Genomic DNA, 23,081 nt, shown 5'->3' with positions numbered 1-23,081 from the left:
CCTTTTCACACAAAAGAAAAAGTATGCTACACATCAGTAATCCTTTAGTGGTATGGCACCTTGTTATACAATTTCAGAAAGGTATATTCACTTGTAGTCAAGTTACTGTCTGGCCATCAGGAAAATACATGTTTCTGACCTCCAATTACTAAAAAGTCTTAACCCCCTAAATCATTTCCAGTCTGATCATTATGGTATAAAATACAAATACATTGTATCATATAAAACAAAATACCATAGACATTTCTATGCGTATACTTGAGTGTTATATACAGATAAATTCTATGAAATACTTGTTTTTGGTCCCTAATTCTAAAACCATTGGGGCTATAACCTCCAAAATCAATACCAACCTTCCTTTTGTGGTTTAGAAATTTTATAAAGTCAAGTGTATGGACCACACCAACAACAGCCCCATACCATTATACAACCAAGTAAATGAAACCAATTAACAGCTGCAATGATACTTTTTTATGGTTGTATTATGGTGTCATGCTATTGTCCTTGTTTGTAGACATTTGATGCCTGGAAAACAACTTGAGTGTAGGTGTTCAGATCTTTATGAAAGTATATCATAAGGTGCCATACCACAAAAGGAACGTGAGACTTGATTCAAAGGGTTTCGACTTGATTGGTGAAGGAATAGAGGGCCAGAAACATGTCTAGACAATAACTTTACAATAAGTGACTGGAGTGTGGTCTTTCAGTCATATTTTAATCTGCCTGGATTGAAGGTCCATATGAGCTATTGTCATCTGTCGATAACTTTTCTTAAAATAATCTCTGAATCTGCTGATTGGATTACTACAAAATTTAGTCTCTAGCATCCAATTGGTATCTACTTGTTGTATTGATTATGTTGATCAGGTGTAAATCATGGCTGCCATTTCTATTCTTAGATCACAGGAGTCAAGTTTCCAATTACTACATATATGTAGTACTCACAAACGTGTCCAATTATTCGTCACTTAACCACAAACTTTGACTTCATTATTGTGATAAATAAACTGTGTCAGATGTTCAAACAGGCAGCAGAGTATAGTGCACCAACAAAATAATGTTTTTAAAATTTCTATATCATTCCCTTGTAACCATTTATGTTTTTGTTGGTTTCTGTGCTTAGAACTAATTTAAGAACTGAAGAAATAGCTTCCCAGAGTGCAGCATGATACGACCCCAGCATGTTGGACTCTGTTCACTTAGGGCAATTGTTGACACAAAATAGTTCTTGATTCACCAAAGCATAGATATTTTTTGTTAGGGACACAAAAACTGGTTTGGAATTATTCTAATGATAACATCTACTTTCCTATTTTAACCCATATTTAGGGTGCACTTTACAGTTACACTAAGGCGCACTGTTTCGCACACAAGTTACCCCGTTCAAATTTTGTAAAACTTCTAATTAAAAGTTGAAATTTGGTGGATATATTGTTTAAATGTAGTTAAGCATTTATACATAGACAGATGTAATATATGTAATGGTAAACAGGTGTAATTTAAATGAAGAATGGTACCCGGAACGTTTCAGTCCCCTACCCTATTAGCTTCTCTCCTCAGCATCAGATGGCTTATTTTCAAAATACCTTATTTCGCAGGAACTTTTGGAACTAAATTGTGAGAGAATGAATCGAAAAGGGTCTTATTGTTTTACCATTTTTCCACCTACTCCATGCATGCTTTCATCCTGTGGTAGTGTCTAAGTGCCTGATATTCTATAAAGCACAGTAATTGGCTCTTAGTTTTGGAAAGGCACCCCTGAGTTGTACTAAAACACAGTAGTATTTTTTTCAGTATGTTACCATGGCTACTGGATTTTATAACAATAATCACTAAATTACTTGTAAATGACTTGAACCTCCACACACCAAGGATTTCAAAAATATGCACTTTTTTATGACTAGAAATTTTTGTGTGGACTGGCTCAAAACAGCTTGATTTCAACAAAATGAGACCAAATTTTCAGAAATGACCTAACTGTATTGTACTACCTTAGGCAACAACCTCCAAAAACTAAAGTGTCCTTTGCCATGTCATAGGAATGGTATGTTGAAAATTTTTAAAATATTGGGTAAGTTTTTAGCTCACCTGGCCATAGACCATGTGAACTATTGCCATCACTCTGCATCTGTCATCATTGTTAACAATTTTTCAAACATCAGCTCTGAATCTACTGAATGGATTTGGGTGAAACATAGTGTGATAGTTCCTTAGGGTGTCTCGCACAAAGGTTATGATTTAATTGTTGATCTGTCGAAAAACATGGCAGCTATTATTAAAAATAGAACATAGGGTTCAGATAGCAGTTTTCTGCATACATCTCCAAAAATGTTGCGTTTAAACAAATTCTGACATGGGGTAAAAGTTTTCAGCATGATAAGATTTATCTGTAGTAAAATTATAGTGAAAATCTATTGACCCATGTTGTTATTGCCCTTCTTCAACATTTTTTGGCTATTTTTTATTTTATTATTTCTAAAATCTTCTCTGAAAACTACTTTTCAGAATCAAATGAAGCTTAGTAAGGTTGTTCCTTATGGGTATTCTGCACAAACTGTTCATTTAAAATTTTTGAAACTTAGGAAAACATGGCTGCAGTTACTAAAAATAGAACTTTTTTATTATTATTATTTGTTTTTATCATAGTCAGGATTTTACAAATCCCTGTACATTACCACCTGACAAGGGTATTCAGGGAAAAGTAGAGGAAAAATAATATAAACAAAAAGAACAATGCACAATGACTATTAATTATATAACAATCTATATAAATTTATCCAAAGTAAGTATAACAAAAAAAAAAAAACATTAAAAAAAACTGATATATGACACATACACACAATCAATTCACATATCTTTTTTGAAATCTCAATAGTTTGATGGTATTGTTTGCCATTTACATTTTTATATGATCTATGAAAGAATAATAAAATATTACATGTTCAATTGGAATATGGTCAAAAATTACTGAAAAATGACATTGAGAGGGGCCCAACATCTCTCATGATTCATAAGTTTACCATTTTTAATTGCTATCTGATATTCAAAGGATTTATATTGCTAAATTTTGCACTGAACTCCAACAGTGTTTGGTAAAGTTTCATTTAATTTACATTGATAACGATACTTTTTTGCAATGAAAAACAATAAATTTAGCAAAAGTTATTCCTTGATATAACCAAGGAGAATATTAACTTTATTAAGAGTACAATTCACAAAAAATAACTTAATCTTGTTATGAAAGCATTTCCAGAACTGATGAGTCACTCTACAACTATAAAATAAATGTTCTACTGTTTCCTCATAATTTGGATTCTTTAAGTTTTACTTTATACAAAAAAATTATTTGTCGGAATAATTTTATGTAAAAATTTATACTGAAAGTTGTATAGGTAGGAATCTTTACATGTTTTTTTCACAATAACAAAATATTCAGACCAATTTCGATATCTAAACATTCTTCCCATTTTAACATTTTTTGTAAAGGTAAATTTACAATCTTAACATTTTTTGTAAAGGTAAATTTACAATCTTATAGATTAAATTATTGTACACAAATTTGGATTTGTGACATTCCATTAATTTCTCTACAAATTTGTCTGTAGCTAATACAATACTATTAAAGTTATATTGCCTATTTTTATTGTGTTTTTGATGTCTTTAGTAATATTTGCAAGTAGACTATAAAATCGTAAAAAGTTGGCATATTCTAGATTTTGTTGGATTTGGGCAAAAGTGCGGAATTCCCTTGACTGCTTGTCAAAGATGTCATATAAGTAATGAACACCCTTTGACTTCCAAGCAGCATAAAATAACATATCTGATACTAGAAAAAAGTTCAATACATCCAACGACAGTATATCTTCCACATCATTATCAGTGTAAGGCTTTACTCATTTTTATTTTTGGAACAATGTCTTTTAACTTGTCTTTTTGCAGATAAATCAATCGCTCTCCTCCATAGAATTTCAACAATTTTAAAAGAATTTTCTGCTAACTACCCTCCATGTTGAAAAGAAATCGCTTTATCCAGCCAAGTTTCAAATAAGGTGAATGACTCCAGATGAATCATTTGTAGTCCTACCTGGTTTATATCACCAATAAGAGTGCTATGTTTTATTTTATTTTGTTTATCATTCCATATGATGCTATAGAACATCAAGTTTATCTCCCTTACCCTTGTTTAACTAAGGTTTGGTAAAGCAGTTAACAGATGTACTAATTTAGGAAGTGCAAGGGACTTTACAACAGTAATCTAGCCCAATAGTGTCAGTTTTCAATGCTGCCAACTTTTTAATATACTTGCTAATTCCTTTACTTTCTTTGCATAGTTCAGTTCAGTCATACTCTCCAAATCTAGTGAAAAATCAATTCCCAACAATTTGAAATTTGAAATAGACCAATTCAGGTTTTTATCCGGGCAAAGTTTTGAATTTGAATACCTCATGCTTCCCACCCAAACAGCACAAGTTTTGGATGTGTTCATCCTTAAACCAGATACATCACTAAAAAGATCAAAGCAGTCAAGTAATTCTTTCAAAGAAGTTTCACTTCCATCTAGCACAAGAAAAGTATCATCAGCATATTGACTGATTAAAGATTCTGTGTTTTCTTTTAAGACCCCCCTTATATTGGGATTTGATTTTATCTTCATGGATAACAATTCTACACCTATTATAAAAAGATAAGGAGACAATAGGTTTCCTTGTCTACAACCTCTTTGTAATTTAAAAAATCAGACAAATATCCATCATTTATCACACAGCTTGATGCTTCACTATAAAATATTTCAAACCATTTACAAATTGATGGACCAAAATTAAAACTTTTCAAAGCTTTTTTCAAAAAATACCATTCAATATTTTCAAAGGCCTTTTCAAAATCTATCTTCAGCAACAGTCCTTCTTGACTTTTTTCTTCCAGATAGTGCATTAAGTCATATAATAGGCATGCATTCTCACCAATAAAATGGTCTTTGATAAATCCTTTTTGTGTGTTACTTTTAATGTGGGGTAACACCTTTTTAATCCAATGCGCTTTAACTGCTGGAGCCATTTTTATATCAGTATTTGATAAATTAATCAGACACCAATTATTCATATAACGTCTGTCTTTCCCTTCATTAGGGATACAGGTGATGATACTTTGGTAACCTCCCATTGTCATAACCAAAGTTTAAAGATCTAAATAGTAAAAGACCAATTTCTCTCCAAAAAAATTTGTAGAAATCTACTGTGAAACCATCAGAGCCTTACCATTATTCATTGGCTTAAAAGCCTGAGCACATTCATTTATTGTAAGACTACCCTCACATATTTTTTTTTGTTCTGTGAGTTTAACATCATTATTGAAGAAATAATTGTCATCTCAACTCAAATTTCTACTCAAATACAGTTGTTCAAAGAAGGATTTTTCTTCAAGGAGAATATCTGACTGTTTTGACAATCATCTTCCTTCATTATCAATAAGTTCACACACAGTTTTTTTCACAAAATTTTTCTTTTCCAATCTACAAAAGTACTTGGTGCATTTTTCACCATTCTCATGCTAATTTGCTCTTGATCTTAATAAAAGCCCAATTTTTTGTGACCTTGCCTTCTCAAGCTCGGACTTTTTATCTTGTAAAGTTTTCAAGGTTGAATCATGTGGTTTTGCATTTATCGAGTTTTCCAGATCTTGAATATCTTTCTCTAATTTTCTTACAGCATCTTTTTCACGTTTTGATTTAGAGATGCTGTAATCATTTGATAATGATCTTATCTTCATTTTTAAAATTTCAAAAAAAAAAACAACTGATCAATACAAGATATGCAAAATTTTAGATAGATCATCTATATCACCAAAGACAATACTCAATTACTGTGTCGTGTATACAAGAGTTAAGCTTTTCAATGTAATCAGGCTCTCTGAGAAGTTGGGAATTAAACTTCCAATATCCCTTCCCCCTTTTTTCTAACTTTGCTGAGAATGTGAAAAGAATGGCTGAGTGATCTGTTCTATAACCTGGAAGTATAACAGAATTCTTTGAGAGTGAAAATATATCTTCTGTAACTAGAAAGTAATCAAGACGACTCTGTCCTTCATTGTGGATGTAGAAGTTGTGAACACAAAAATCAACCTCTTTTCCAAACATGACACATACGTTGTACACCAGCACTTTTACTGGTGTCATGACTGAAAAAACATTTGCCTCCCCATTGATCACACCATTCTGTTTCTACCTCCTTAACACTGTGTTTCTTGGAAGCATACAATTGCAGTGTTTTTATTTCTTGCCCAGTCAAATACATCAGTTCTCTTTTTTATACTAGATAGTAAACCCCTCACATTTATTGACAGTATAGTGATACTATTCATAACAATATATGAAGCATTGGCAAACAATTAAATGTACAGAAGCACTCACACATACTCTACATTCATCCACACATACCAAATAACTACAAGTAAGATGACTTTTTATAACAGAATACATTTTGTATGCATTATGTACCTGTATAGATAAGCAGTTAGGCTGAGTTTGTAAAATAAGAATTAAATTATATTTATTTCCGTTGATTATAAATGTGAAATTGTCTCCCCTGGATAAAGATAAATTATAGATTCCAGAGATAACCCACAATTTTAATCATTATAGTAATCATCAACATAATTGTAATTGTTTTTTTTTATAATTAAACAGAAACACAAATATGAAAAAAATACACACACTATGCAGGCAGTGCCCATTTTGTTAATTCACAAGATTGACAGATTTGTGGAGCTGTGACCAACAGAGGCCTAGGGCATGTGGTACTGTTCAACAAGCCTAGCAACAATCAAGTAAAAAACAAAACAAAACAAAAACAAAACAAAACAAAGTAAAAAACAAAAAAAAAACTTCAAAAATAACCCCCCCCCAAAAAAAAAGCCAAAAAGAAACAGAGCACAAGTGGTATAATGAATTAATGAAATGATGAATGACACTGAAAAACAGAAATAAATAGTTTCTATGAAAGATCAATACTGTTGATAGTGAGAGAGAAGTGCTTCAAATAAATTAAGTTCAACTTAAAACATTGTAGTGATTCATTATAAAAAGTCATGGTCCTATCACTTACTTTTTCTAAAAATAGAACAGGTGTCAAAAGTACTGTTTTTTTTTTTTCTTCAGCAACTTGAATTTATCAAAATTCTGATGGAGGGGAATCTTGTTCACTATCAGAAGACAGACCTATACTGAAATTTTCAAAAAGAATTTTTGTCTGATGTAATGGCCCCTGTTGTTATTCACGTGTACAACTTTGAATATCTTCGCTGAAACCATGTGACAAAATTTAATGAAATTTGGCATTATTGTTTCTTAGGCTATCCTGCACAAACTGATCATGTAAAATTTTTCATTGGTCGAAAAACATGGCCATTATTACTAAAAATATAACACAAGGTGTAAGTTATTTTTTTGGATTTTTTTTCCTCAAAAACAGAAGAATAATAAAGTAGAAAGGATAATAAGTATGATATTCATAGTTGATTGGCAGTATTTAAATATTTTTTTAGGCAGCCATTTTGTGACCACTTTCATCAGTTGCTCGAATTCCAATGATTTTTTATTTCTTCAGGAAACATGGTATTCTCAGTTGATCGGTGATGAAGAAAGTTTGTTCTGGGTGGCCATTTTCCTGCTAATTTTTATACTTGATTGATTTTCATGATATTGGTTTCCTGAGTTGAATGGTGATTTTGTAAATGTTGTATCTATATGGCCATGATTTAACTTCATTTTAAGTTCTATACTAAGCTAATGCCCCCTGAGTCCCATTGGAACAACAGGACATAGGAGGACTTCTTCCCAAATTTTTCCCAGAGGTTCAAAAAAATTTTGGTGTTTCCTATGGTACTCAGTTGAACTTGCAGCATTCGTCAATGTATGCTTTTTTTTTCAGCAATTTTTTGTCAAATATGGTAGCATTTAAGCATGATACCTTTACTTACTTAGTTAATAGGGTCTGGTTTGCCAGGTGAGCGATTCAGGCTCTTCGAGAGCCTCTTGTTCTCACGTTATCGTAAATAAAGGTAAGTTATCAGACAATGACTTGGCGATACAAAAAACAAAATATGGTCTTAACAGAATGACGAATATGAACCATGCATTATACTGGTCACATACTGTCAAGGAAATATGGTTTCTCCAAGCTAAAAAAAAATCATAAAACAAATATAAATGGTTTTATTTAATATTTGTTTATCGGACATTATGCAATCAAAAGTGACCATGTCATAGTATATTCATGTAAGATGTTTTCCAATTTGCAAGACAAAATTGTCGTCATAATATTATCAGACCTGCTTGTGAAATCAGACACCTTTGTGGATCATGACATGCATCTTAGTTTTACAGACACCTTTGTGGATCATGACATGCATCTTAGTTTTACAGACCTGTGCAGGTCCAGGTGTCAAAAGAATAGGCCTGCAGCAGCGCTAAGCTTGTCCTTAAAGATGACTAAATATTGCTCAGAAACCTAGCCGGGGATTAGGCGCTCTGCCCACAGAGCAACTGGGATGTGTGCCCCAGGTGGTGGAATGGGGTACCCCTGACATGTTACATGCTGGGGTTGTCAGGCTATAATACGGAAAACCTGACTGCAAACCATAGTGGTGCACCATGTTGGGAAAGATGTCACGTTCCTCACACGTTAAAGAACCCTGCTGTGGTATTCAATAGGAGTAGGCTAAATTGCCCAACCTTACCCATCCCCCCTTTTTCTAGTGGCAATCAAAATTTGTCGACCCTATTATCCTTGTGTCCCATCCTTTTTTTCATTTCATCATCATTTCATGTTCATTTTATCATCCATTTCATGTTCATCATCTGAATATAGCTGAAATATTGCTGCTCTGACGTTAAACCCCAACAAACTTAGTTATACATATATATCAAAAACTTTATGAAATACTTGAAAATAAATGTGTAAATTCTTCTACAAAAGTTTGATCAAAGTTGTATGATGACTTCTTATTGCCCTTGGAAGCTCAGAATTGGCAATATTTTTGGTGAACTATTTAGCTTATCACTTAAAAACCATAATATGTTTGAATAAACTTCCCATTGTTGAAATGGTCCTTATAATATGGCCCACTTAAGAACTCATAGGGTTTAATTTGTGTGATTTCTTATTGGAGTTCTTGCCCTTGAAAGGAAAAAAAAAGTCAATATTTTGGGGGTTATAGTTCTAGAAAATGGTACTATAGAGAAATTAACTTCCTGTTGTTGAAGTGATCCTGATAACATTGCCTACAAAAGTTCTCATAAATCCACATAGTATTAAGATACCTTCTTAGAGTTATTGTCCTTGAAAGGCCGAAACTGATGGTTTTTGTAGTTTTAGCTTATAACTTGAAAACCATAATACACAGGAATAAACTTTCATTCAATGAAATGATCCTTATTTAAATTAAGCAAGGCCTACAAATGTCTTTGAGGTGTAAGTTGTATGACAACTTGTTGTTAATAGTTACTATGAAACAATATAGCGTGAAAACCAAGATAAATAAAAAGAAACTTCCAATCGATAAAATAACTCTTATGATGAAATATAATGAGAATGGATATGGTGAAAAGAGACAACAACCCCACAACAACATTATACACAGGTAAAGCAAAACAGTGGCCCCTATATACTCCAGCAATGTTAAAAGTGAAAACAAAACAAGAAATACAGAGGACAGAAATTCCTGACTTGGGACAGGAAAGTACAATTTGAAAAAAAATTCTTAGTTGTAGCCTATTAAAGTTTCAATGCCCATTTCTGGAGAAGATATATTCTATCCTCCATCAGAAGTAGATGTGTTTAATAAGGACTTGGTTCCCTTGATTACTCTTTCTAATCACATTAACGAATCTTTGCTGAGGCACATATTATTTTGAGTTTTAGTGTATACTTATTAAATAAAATGCTCTTCTATATGTCCTATAGTAAAGGTACATGAATATCCTTACACAGGGCCAGCTATAATAAATGTTTATATTTACAGTTATACAATGGTGATTTTTTCATCATGTCTGTTCCTTTTTCTTTTGGAAAAGAAAAAAAATCTTTTTTTTTTACCAGGCGAGGGAATCAAGGTACCATGTCATGAGATTTGGCTCTTGGCTTAGGTGTATGTAACAACAATAAAACTACATATTGTTTTTTTTATTTTACATTGTGTTATGTAAAAATACAACCATAAAAAGAGTGGGTACATATTGCACAAAAATCTACACTGAACAACCTGCAGCACTCCTATCACTCCACCATTAATACAACATATAATAATTATATTAGTAAGGCCGTAATTAGGGGGAGTGCAATTGCACTCCCCTTTTGAAAAAAAAAAGCTTTGATTTATATCTCAGCCTGCAATTAAAGAGAAATCATATCAGATAACCATGTAAAATTGCTTGTCAATGATCAGTTTGCACCCCCCCCCCAAAAAAAATTTTTTTGGTTCTCTGACTGATTTAACATAATTTAATGAGGGAGGTAGGCATTTATTTACTTCTTTATTGACTCAAAATTTGATACATATTTGTTTTGTTCATGAATTAAATGGGCATCTTAGGTTGCACTATACAGATGGGATTGAGGTGCACTGTTTCGTACACAAAATTGATCTGGACCAATTTTGTAAACCTTAAAAATAAAAGGTGAGACTTGGTGGAAATATTGATCGTGGGAAGTAGAGCATTTGTACATTAATAGATACAATACTTTTGAAGGTAAAGAGGTGTAAAATGCACGCTTTAATCTATCCAGAAAGATTCAAACCCTCACCGGATTGGGTTCTCTTCCCTTCACCAACTGGCTGTTTTTTCAAAAAATGCAAAATTTAGCACAAACTTTAAGAAATAAAGTCATGAACAAATAGCAGAAAAAGGTACACTTTTTGATTTTTTACAATAATACCATGCCCGCTTACTTTTTCTAGCAGTTTTAAAGTGCCTGATATTTTAGAAAAACTGTTTTTTGACAATAAATTTTTGGAAGGCACCCACATTTTTTTTTATGAAAACTGATATATATTTTTAGTTTGTTACCATGGCTACAGATTTTCATGACAAAATAGAAAATAATATCTATCTTTTTTTCATGGATCTCCATAATGTAAGGTTTTGAAAAATATATACTTTTTGCAGGAAAAAAATGTTGGATTTGCTTGTTTAAGTGTCTCAATATAGCTTTATTTCCACAAATTGTCATAAAGTTATCTGCAGTGTCCTATCAATGTAGTGGAACCTTACTAGCCTTACTTACCCCTAACCCTTTGAGGGAGAACCATGGCATCTTACTGGCCTTACTTACCCATACCCTTTGAGGGAGAACCATGGCATCTTACTGGCCTTACTTAACCCGTAAAATGAAATTTTTAGTTGGCCAAATGGCTCCTGATCACTCTTTTTTATGTATTTCTGATTAGCCTAGTGTCATGGGCATAAGTGATTAAGAGGCAGACTGATTTTACTTTCACTTAGAAAATTGAAAATGGTATTTTGAACAATCCATTACAGGATTTTTCATTTCAGTTTTCTATGCTATGGAATAAGTTTTGAATAACTTCCTCTTTTTGAGATTTCATATCATGTTCATTGCTATGAAAAATGATGAATCGTGAGAAGAAAAAAAGATTTACCAAAATCTGATTATCTATCACTCTGACAGAATTAAATTGGATGTGACAAAAATTTACATATAGTACACTCTCTACAGACATACAAGTATAAATAAGGAAGCATACAAAAAGCACTTCAATAACAAGCAATAAACATAAACATATCATTTATACAATTCTAGAGATACATTGTAGAAAACTGTAGCATGAAAATCTAATATCTGAAAAGAAATCGTTGACTACAAACACACAATTACAACTAAGGCCAACATTAACTTCATTATTTAGCCTATACATAAGGATTAAAACTTAGTTGTACCATTAACTCAACTGAGCAAAATTGTCATAAACATCAGTGGCTATTAATGATTCTAACAAAAAGTTTTGTATTTCCAAAATGACAGAACAAGGATATACAATGTACAAACATATCATTAAAAGCATTATATAATTACAAAATGTAACTAAGTCGTACAATTATTAATATTTGTGTACATTATGACTAAGTCATTTACCGACAGAATTAATTTTCTAGCACTTATTTGACTAAATAATGCTGTGCATCATATAAAGTGTGTATTCATACAACCATTACTAGAATACAACATATGAGGTATCAATATAGAGAGTAATTAGGTTTTTGATTATGAATGTAACTAAAAAACCATCACTGTCTAAATAATCAGACAGTCACTAGCATTGAGTATTCTTATGACAGGACAAATAATACATGTATTGCAAAATTTGGCTTCTGAAAAAAAAAAAATACCATTCAGACCATTTTTATTTCCTTCTGATGGAAAACAAATCCAACATCTACATTGAAACTTGTCACACACATTCCATCTACATAATCAAATTTAACTCATTATGCCACAATACTTGTACTTCATCGTCTTTTCCGTCGACCAGTAGCAGGAATATCCCCTCTATTTATAGGAGGACAGTCCTTGGCTCTGATACAGCGACCTTCATGTAGGACTTTATCAGCTGGACATTGACAGCTTGGTTGGCATGGCCTATAACACTGTTCAGGCATGTCATTGGCGGGAGTTTGGTAGTTAGTACAATCCCTAGGACACACTGGACCACACTCATCAAATACAAATCCCTTAGATACATCACAATCAAATGCTGAAATAGAGAAACATTGTTGATCCATTGTATACAAAGTATAAAGTATCTTTATGTAAACATAGTTTCAAGAAATAGTTGTTATTTCAAAAAGTTTACTTAACATTTATTGAAAACTTTAATCAGTATCTTAAAGTAATAGTGTGGTAAAGTTGTATTTCTGCTACAGTTATCTATGAAGTAATATTTTGTAGGAAAACAGGAAGAGTGACATTCATCTGAAATACACTAACCACAAAGCCCTTCTGATCTCCATTCCAATCGTACTCCATTTCTGGCACATTCTAATACATAAGACTCTAACAGTTCACATAGACAGGAATCCAGAGTACCACAGGCACAAACATCATACACACATGAGGTAAAAAATGGTTGGGGATTTACTACTCTGTGACAACGACTAAACTTGGGACCCTAGAAAAATAAAAATACACTAGGTTTTAAGCTGCTTTTCTTAACTTTGATTATTATGAAGTGATTGAGAGTTATTACATATTCTAAAATCTTCTTTCAGGTGAAAATTTAGACTGAGAAATGTAACCTTATAAACAAGAAATACTAATAGAGCAAAAAAATATATCATGAAACAGGGAACAGTAAATCTACAGAAATGTTAATCTTAACTGTACTCACAATTAGCTGAAAGCTTTTATTGGACCTCAAGTGGGTAAAAACAGTCCTAATCAATGATTTGACATATTTTCTGAGGTATGATCCTACCAATTTTCTCAGTAACAAGGTACCTACAGATTGAATCCTATATGTTGACCTTTCACTCATATAAACACACTTACTGTAAGAACAGAACACTTCTGTTGAGCAACTCTTTTTCTGGCAGGTTGAGAATCACAAGGGTCAAAATCTTCAGCATCTTTACATTGTGGATTTAATTGATCTCTTGTCTGAAAATATAATGTTATTAAAATAGATAGATGGCACTGGAAAAAAGTACATACAAATGTTGATCGTTTTACATGACTTACCCAAAAACCATACTGAGAATAATTTGCAACACAATTAGACAGTGAAGCTTTATACTGTGAAAGTACAGAGAATAAACGCAAGTTTGTGGATTTTTGAAGTTTTCAGTAAATCTCCTTTTCATTGGGAACCAAATTTTGTGGTTTGGCCTACCAACTAAAACCACAAAAATTGGCACCCCATGAAAAATGGTACTTTCACAGTACTAAAGGATGAGGGCCCATAAGGCCTTATCCGGCCTCCTAAAATAGTCGTGTGAAAAATTATCATTAATTTGAACAAAAACTGAATAATAGTGTAATTTATACTGTAAATTTTTAATTTCATGCATTAAGTTTGTAATTTAAAAAGTAAATATTGAGAAACCAAGGCACCAAAACCCTCTGGATGGCCATGCAGGAAAGAAAACAGCATTTTTGTACTCTTTTGCAACTTATTGCATAGTAAGATCCAGCATTAACCAAAAAAAACATTGAAACTTAAAGTGTGTATTTACTCGTTCATTCTACAGGAAAAAGGATTTTTTGGTTAATGCTGGATCTCTATGTCCATTTCGTAAAAAAAAACTTTCAAAAATCACATTTTAAAATCGCTTCAAAAATGACTACCTGGCCACCCTTATAATTACACCGTAGCAAGTAGAGAAGATATATTAATTAAAGAATTTTAATGCCAAAGAATGGTAATTTTTTTTTATAAAATAAAGTCTGAAATAATCTATTCTTTGATCAGATGTCGATTTTGATATTATATATATAAGATATAGTCACTGCTGTAAACATGCATGCATGTACATTGTTTGTGACTGCATTAACTTTGTACCCCGTCACTGTCTCATCACTTGAATCCATTATTGGTTTTAGTATCTGTAGAAATCTCCTTAGTTTTCTACTTCGTGACTTATTTTTGTGTTGACTATATTCTGATCAGTGGATTTAGCATTTAGCTTAATATCCTTTTACAATAAAACAGTATCAAATGAACCGATTTGAAATACAAGTTTCAAATATATGAGAGGCTTCAATAAGCTTGTATAAGCATTAGGGATCTTCCATTTGATTTTTATAGGGAGGCTATGATTATATTAAAAATAAATGGGCAGAATAGAAATTTTCAAGAAATAAAAAGGCAAGTGTTTTTTATTGTCCTAATATTTTTTGTTACTATAATTTTTTTTCTATATTAGATAAGAAATTGCAAAAAATAAAAAGCATGATAGAAAATTTTATCCTAACCCCCTAAAAACCCAACGACTGCTCCCTTAGTGTATAGAAACAAGTAACCTGCTGTACAATGATAATTCAATTAGTAATAATTGTTACATCGCTTTTTATTCCCTAATGTGATCTAACAATATTAAGCGCAAATAAAGCTTGTGACTCTCTCCTGATCCTTATTTTGAATGTCGGAAAATTAAGTCATATTCTTTGCTTGCCTGGTAAAATAATCAAAGGTTTGGGTATTTATCTTATGAAATGAAATGAACTGAACAGTCCAATATATCTAATCATGTATATTCAAGACTGCCTTATCTATCCGGAAAAAAATATGTACAATACACACATATCATAAATGTCCCTGCGCTTATCCGATTTTGCAAAGTTTATAAGCAAAATATATGTTAAATCTTACGCATTTGTGCGTATTAATCCTGTTGACCGAGTTTCTTGTGTATATTGTAAAATTTCCAACATCTTGTTCGTATTCAGTTTCACATTTCTGAACATACGCCAAAAAAATTATAAACATTGACCCGTAGTTACCAGATGAATTACTTTGCCTGTATGCACGGTTCATGAAGCACATACATGTAAATTTTTAACAGTTATGTGTCATAGCTGTGCTCAATAGCCTACTTGTAGTTTACGTATTTGTCATGACAGTTCTAATCTAACATTGGTACTAACCAGTCTTGTTGTGCTAATTGTTGTCAACAGCTTTTGTTATCTTTTCGAATATTTTCATGCAGGTGTTATCCTATATATTTTGTGTTTTGTGTTTAATAAAGTTGTCTTCATTTCAGTCAGCTGCATCTTGTTTTACCGTTATGTTTGTATTCACTCCATATTCTTCCAAGTTTCTATTAATCACAAAGGCAGGTATGTCCCGGGTAGTGGATTTGGAGGGGATGCAACAAATCATTAGCATGGCCTGGCCGCGAATCATGTGGATTCCATTTTCAGCAGAACATACTCTTGATGACACCCAATTATATATAAGTGCATTTTTAATTTTGTCAATACTTGTTGAAAAACACTATTTTTCGGAAAGGGAGACCAAAATGATTTGTTGCTTAAATCTTTTTCAGGCGTAGAAGTAAAGGTACAAAGCAAACATACCTTACAGGAATGAGTACGTGACTTTACCATTGTGTGAATACTTAACGATTTTTTTTCTCACATTTCCTTCAGGCTGTTAAAAGTAAACTTTACATCTTAATTCCTCCTAAATTTGAAGCTTCAATGCTTAATTATGGGCAATCATTTACACTATATTTTATTTCTCTGGCTGAATCCAAAGTGAAAAAAAAACATGCAATATTGACATTATAATACTGTCATGTAATTCTTATCACCTATAAAATATTGTGTTTTTGATAACCTAATCATCTAAGATACAAATTAAAAGACACAACACATTCACATTACAAAGAAGAGAGAAAATATCCTATGTTATATCTGTATCTGACCAGGTACTAAGGCACTACTACTAAGGGGGTTTTTAATGTCCTTGACTACCCGATCGGGTCTCGCTTGGATGGTCTGAGCAAGTCTCACCACATAATCTTATTATATATGTCTAAGGAGTAGCTTAAAACATTACACTAAGGTGTAATCGTTTTTAATTTTTTTACTTTTTTTAACATAAACATATTGAACATGCATAAAACTTAGTTTATTTCTTTTACAATCGAAAATTTATTTTATTTTAGATTTCGTTAAAAACAAAGATGAAAACATTTGTTCTAATGTTAAAAATTGAAACATTTTAAGTTTACTAAAGGGAAATAATTTCATTTCTTCTAGTAGGCGCTACAAAGCCTTATGTACCCTCATCCTTTATAAACTTAATTTAACAGTGATTTAACAAGACTTGAAGTCTGACTGACAGTCTGTGGAAATTTATACATGTTCTTGTCAAGTTCATGATATATTTAAAACCAACAAATCACTCTAAAATATCAATAGATACTAACCTTCCAACTATTGCCAAACACACTAGGTGAATTAGTCACTTGCATAGAAGTAGTTTTCATATCATCTCGCTCAAAACCATTAAAGTTTCCACAAAGACCACACAGCTGTCTCTTATATGTACCAGGAACTGTCAAAGCAGCATAACTTTCACCATTCCACACAAACTGAAATCAATTATCAGTCAGAACACATTGTCCCTTTACTGACAGAATTTAATGTAAATCTGCACCATTGTTCCTTTATTGATAGTGTTTTATGTAAATCTGCACCAATGTCCCTTTATTGACAGAATTTGATGTAAATCTGCACCATTGTCCCTTTATTTACAGAATTTAATGTAAATCTGCACCATTGTCTTTTTATTGATAGTGTTTTATGTACATCTGCACCATTGTTCCTTTATTGATAGTGTTTTATGTACATCTGCACCATTGTTCCTTTATTGATAGTGTTTTATGGAAATCTGCACCATTGCCTTTTTATTGATTGTGTTTTATGGAAATCTGCACCATTGTCCTTTTATTGATAGTATTTTATGTAATGGTCTCATCAAAGACACATATGAGGGAAATATTTTAATCATACATATCGGTAGATAAATTATGATTGTATAAAATCATTTTATTTAAAGACATGCGCACTTACACTGGAAGCATAATCGATCATCACAAAGACTAAATAAAACCTGAAGAAGGAAATAATGAACTATAAAATGCAATGTTTCTACATTACCTCTATGTTTCTACATGACCTCTATGCCAATGTTTCTACATTACGTCTATGTTTCTACATGACCTCTATGCCAATGTCTCTACATGACCTCTATGCCAATGTTTCTACATGACCTCTATGCCAATGTCTCTACATTACCTCTATGCCAGTGTTTCTACATTACCTTTATGCCAATGTTTCTACATTACCTCTATGCCTATGTTTCTACATTACCTCTATGCCTATGTCAGTTTTGAGAAGTAAAGTAGTGTCTTCAACATCCAGTGTGAAGTCTCTTCCTCTATATGGAAGATTCATTGGTAAACCATCAACCTTAAAGGAGAAGTAGTCAATGCTTATACAATTCAATATGGAAGGTTCAATAATAAACCATCAATGTTAAAGGAGAAGTAGTCAATGCTTATATAATACAGTATGGAATGTTCATGGTAAACCATCAACCTGAAAGGAGTAGTCAGTGCTTATACATGTATAACAAGTATGAAAGGTTCACTGGTAAACCATCAAGTTTAAAGGAGAAGTAGTCAATGCTTACATAATACAGTATGGAAGGTTCACTGGTAAATCATCGACCTTAAAGGAGAAGTAGATAATGCTAATAGCACATGAATGTCCTAGCCCCATATCTCGGTATGTTCATAGAAGGATCAAAGACCAAAAATTTCCTAGATTCTCACCCATTTTTTTTTCAAAATTAGGGGTGGGCAGACAAATTTTCTTTTTTTATTTTTTATCAATTAATGTGAAAAATGCTGTCAATTTAAAAGAAATTGACCTAGATTGGGAAAAAAATCAAAGTAAAATTGGGTCTAAAGAGGAAGAGAATCTAGGATATTTTTTTTATTTTGTCAAGTGTGATGGACGGAAGATGCATGGACACACAGTATTTCTATGTCCCCTTCCGTGTTGCGACAGGGGACACAAATTGAGAATATTGTATTACATAATTAACATACCTTGATGTTAAAGTCCTGAAGTAGATCTATCCTGCTCCTACCAAGTACCACAGTAAAGTTCTTAGCCCAAGATACACCAGTGAATCCTCGGTCATTATGAGTCACCTCAACTCTGTAAGAGAACATTGAATTCTTACTGGCTTACAAGTGGCTTTTTTGGAAAAAATAAGGGCTATTTTTAGGGCCAAATTCTTAAAAAAAAGGGCTAAATTTAGGATATTTTAGGGCTTTTTAACACAAAAATAAGGGATGACATTCTTTCTTTTTCAATTATAATACTAAAAGAAACATAAGTTACTTACCACTGGCTAAAGACAACAATATAAAAGCTATTCACCAACCCAGAAGATCATGTCAGTGGCCATCAAAAGTTGTATTCAGCATTCCAGTTCGACCATTAGAAGTTGAACTTGTATGGGTCCAAAGAATGCTGTGAACTGCTAATGACCACCAAAATGTCTTCTGAGGTGTTTATTTGATCATAATATTCATTTTCTGACAGTATACTAAGCTAGATTCCATTAATGCAAACAATATAAAGGGAAATTACTATTGAAAAATTTCAAAATTTGAAAAAATAAGGAATTTCTCAACAAAAAAAGGGCTTTTTTAGGATTCTTCTACTTTTATTAGGAAAATTAGTCCCATAACTTGTGAAAACTATGGCATGAACAAAATTTCGAAGATTACATGATGTAAAATAAAATTGTGATGACACACTTGAATTTTTTCATATTTAATATCAAGAACTGCTTTTTCCCTAACATGTTTGAACTGAATGTCAATCCTTACATCTGATCCAACTGCACACACAAATACAAATTATGTTCCACTTCACCTTTATCCTAAATTTTTAAAACTGTCAAAAAGTTAATTTGCATTAACAATAAAAAACAATAGTAATAAATTATTCATCATACTTGAATAAAACCAATTTCAACTTCAGAAAATAATTCCTTGCTGAACACAAGATTTCCAAAAACTTGACACTTTTATCAATTTGAATTTTCCTGCCAATTTTACTTGGTTAAAATCGCTAGATTCCATTAATACGAACAATATAAAGGGCAATTACTATTTAAAAATTTCAAAATTTGAAAAAATAAGGAATTTCTCAACAAAAATTAAAGGAAAATTAGGAAAATAAGGGCCTGCTTGAAAGGCTGTAATATTACCTGGATAAGATGTCTTTCATTTAACGATAAGAAAGACTGACATAGAGTTATCTTATTAAGTAAACAATAAAACATTGAGATTTCATTTTAACCCAACCATAAAAATCAAAATTGTAGCTCCTTACATCATTTTATGAAGAAAATGGTGAAAGTTTGTACAACTAACATTGTAAAATTAAACATGTGTTAGAGTAATATTTGTTTGAAGTATGTTAACCTAAAATCACCAGAGCCCTCACAGTCCTCTGACATGATGTATCGACAGTTGCCTTGGAAATGGATGGTGGATCCATCAAAAGTCTGATAATGGGGATCTCCATAAACAATACAGCTTCCTGGCTCTGTAAACAGAAAACATGAAGTTGAACACATTGTATACCACCACTCCTACATGGGAAAGTCACATGAAACAGACAATTAAACTGCAACCAAATCCCATACAACTATGTAAAGCCAAAAACCAAACTTTGAAATAAACCCCTCCATTGGGAGTTGAGATATAAATATGCCATAATTCAGACAGATGACAAGACAGATCAGTTGACTAGTTGAGTAAGGGTAAAAAAAGGGATAAAAAGAATGGGCATGAACTGAACATTAAGTGATATCTGGCTATGTAACAGTGAAAAAAGGGGGATGGCAAAATGTTCAGAATGGCCTTACCTGAATACAACATTTTGAATTTGTTGAAAATTAAACTTAACTGGTATTTTATGCAACTGAACAACTGTGCAAAATTTCAAAACAAAGCATTAATCCATTCTTGTTATCATCTGGAAATCATCTGGGGACAGATGGACAGACACAGAACTTCCGAGGGTATCCACACTTGGTGTGGCAGGGTTAAAATAACTGTTTAAAATTAACATTAAAAAAATACAAAAATAGACTGTTAAAAGACACATCAAATAGGATGAAGTATCACAACAAACAGCTTACAGCATATACCCTGGTATACTTGCGTAGATACATGGATGTCCCAGGTAGTGGGAAATAACTACTTACGTAAGACACAGACAGGACAACATGTCCCAGGTAGTGTGACAAGTGAATAGTCTAATCCACAATCTGGGTCAATACATTCTTGTTTTACACAATTTACACTGTCACCATAGCATTTACATGTTGTACAAGGATCAGTTTTCCAAGTTTCTCCTGACTAAAATTAAAACAAAAATATACTTTTTTGTGTTTGCCAATATATCAACCAATTCATTGTTTTGAACTAGGATAAAGTTACGACTAGACTCATGTTACAAAAATACCTGACATGCATTTGGTACATAACAGATAGCTTACCATGGAAAATCAAAGGACAGGACTAAAATTGCAACAACAAAATAGTCCTGGAAAAAAAAGTATCGATCCTAGCTCACATAAAAAAAAAATTGTCACTCAATAACAAGGCTCCAGAAATGATAGAAAATGCCGGTCATCAATCGACAAATTTTGTGAATGACCAAAGACCATTTTCCAATATTGGACATAAAAAATTGTCAACCCTTATAAATTACAGTCAAAACTTCCAGAGCTCCCAAAATGGCCATGTCAAAACTTCTCCATAATAGGTTACAGACCACCAATTCAACCAATGAGCATTTGGAACGTACGCAAAAATAGTCCTACGCAGAAATTACCCCTGTTCCTCATAGTGCTGTGAAAAAAGTTCTCATCTTATTTTAAAAATTTAAACAGTTTCTGAAAGGAAAAACATTTCTGTACATTTTATAGGTGCATTTTGCTTCTTGTGATGTGAAGCCTAATCTCCATAATGATTTTTAAATATACCCCTATCTTGTGAAAACACTGGGATTTCCCATGCTATTTATCGACCCTTCACTTCCGGTGACCAGTACTGCACTGCAAGTCTGCTAACCCCACATGCCATTCTGAGGATTGTGAGCTGACATATGTAGAATCATGCTGATATATAGTCATCTGCAGGTTAAAGTTAAGGTAAAGTCCAGAGAAGCCATTGAATATTGTGAAATTAGCATAGAAGCCTATGGGAAGTGGAATTAGTGGTTTTTAGCCTAATAATCAAACACAAAGATTTATGGCTCACTGACCTCACCTGTGGAATGACATCATCATAGATACATGGAGTTTTGGGATAACTCTCAGACATCATCATAGACATAATTATAGAGGTTTAGGATACCCATGACATATCTCACCTGTCTAACAAAATCATCATAGATACATGGAGTTTTGGGATACTCCTCACAGATCTCACAGCATTCTCCAGATGGTTTGATCTTTCGTTCATCATCCCGACAGTTCAGAGTAGGGCAGGTTATTATTCTACATGCTTTATTACCATTTTCATCCTGTAATAAAAACAGACATCCATAACAACAAAAATTTCCTTTCAAATAATTAGTTAAAATTTTTATTAATAGAAGCAAATTTATACAAGTAATGGATATGGCAATACTAAGAGCAAATTGAATTTTGAATTTAATTCATACTTGCATTTCAGATCTGTGTCTATCTGATTACATGATGAAAAGCTGCCCTTAAGTTGTTTTACTTTGCAATACACGATCAAAATTGAAAACAATTTATCCTTAAATGTCCTGATATTTCTATACCTTAAAACAAACAAACGAGAAAGAAGAGTAAGAACAAAGGAAACCTACCAAACATGTACACTGTAGACATGGATTGTCTTGTCCTGTCCACTCGGCACCAATGTTGTAATACATATTCTCTCTTGTATCATGGCAAGCTGATAAAAAATAAATCCTCATGTAAAACTTACTGAATTTAAAGCCAATTTTAAACTACCTAACTTTTTTATTGTCTTTTTCAACCTTTTGATTCATTGATTGTTAGGGTTTAACGCCCGAGCAGCAATATTTCAGCTACATTTCGGCAAAAGGCCTTCTTCGATAACCTTATCATCTCTATCTAACTCTTTTTCAGTTGGTGTTTCCTTATTTGTTTACAGTGTTCAGAAAAGGTTGAAAATGACAATGAACTACCACAGAAACGTTCCTTTTAAGAAATTTTTAAACAATATCTAACTTTTGGCAATGTAATCAAGTTCATCTGTTAATCTTCGTCTTCCATGCAGTATTTGCCTTTTAAGCATGAGATATTTTTGAGATCTTTCCTCCAAGAATCATTTAACATTGAAAAAAAAAACATACATATATAAATCAAAGTACTCATGTACTCAATCAATTGATATCAATTTTTTGAATTCAGCGAGCCTGAATTGCTCACCTCGCTAATTTTTGGTTTTTGCTTATTTGAAAAACTTGAGG

General features: G+C 32.4%; 1 protein-coding gene across 3 annotated transcripts in view; it reads right to left on the bottom strand.

The window, feature by feature from the left end:
• Positions 1-10,163: 10,163 nt before the first annotated feature.
• The window catches only part of LOC148615459 (uncharacterized), a 95,703-nt gene continuing 82,785 nt past the window's right edge, over positions 10,164-23,081 (bottom strand). For all 3 annotated transcript variants that reach the window (XM_088590354.1, XM_088590355.1, XM_088590356.1), the window contains 10 exons: positions 22,452-22,540; positions 21,987-22,139; positions 20,815-20,968; positions 20,027-20,150; positions 18,635-18,746; positions 17,892-17,990; positions 16,946-17,110; positions 13,563-13,670; positions 13,002-13,182; positions 10,164-12,768 (listed from right to left, as the gene is read on the bottom strand). In XM_088590354.1, coding sequence (XP_088446480.1) covers positions 12,524-12,768; positions 13,002-13,182; positions 13,563-13,670; positions 16,946-17,110; positions 17,892-17,990; positions 18,635-18,746; positions 20,027-20,150; positions 20,815-20,968; positions 21,987-22,139; positions 22,452-22,540 — 1,430 coding nt within the window. In that variant the 3' untranslated portion in view covers positions 10,164-12,523. The remainder of the gene's footprint in view (positions 12,769-13,001; positions 13,183-13,562; positions 13,671-16,945; positions 17,111-17,891; positions 17,991-18,634; positions 18,747-20,026; positions 20,151-20,814; positions 20,969-21,986; positions 22,140-22,451; positions 22,541-23,081) is intronic.

This window comes from Perna viridis, chromosome 6 (assembly GCF_037379345.1).
Source record: "Perna viridis isolate PV_CMFRI_1.1 ecotype Kerala chromosome 6, ASM3737934v1, whole genome shotgun sequence".
In the NCBI taxonomy this organism is placed as follows: domain Eukaryota; kingdom Metazoa; phylum Mollusca; class Bivalvia; order Mytilida; family Mytilidae; genus Perna; species Perna viridis.
Note: the sequence above shows the minus strand (reverse complement) of the source record. Positions and strands in the feature narration are given on the sequence as shown.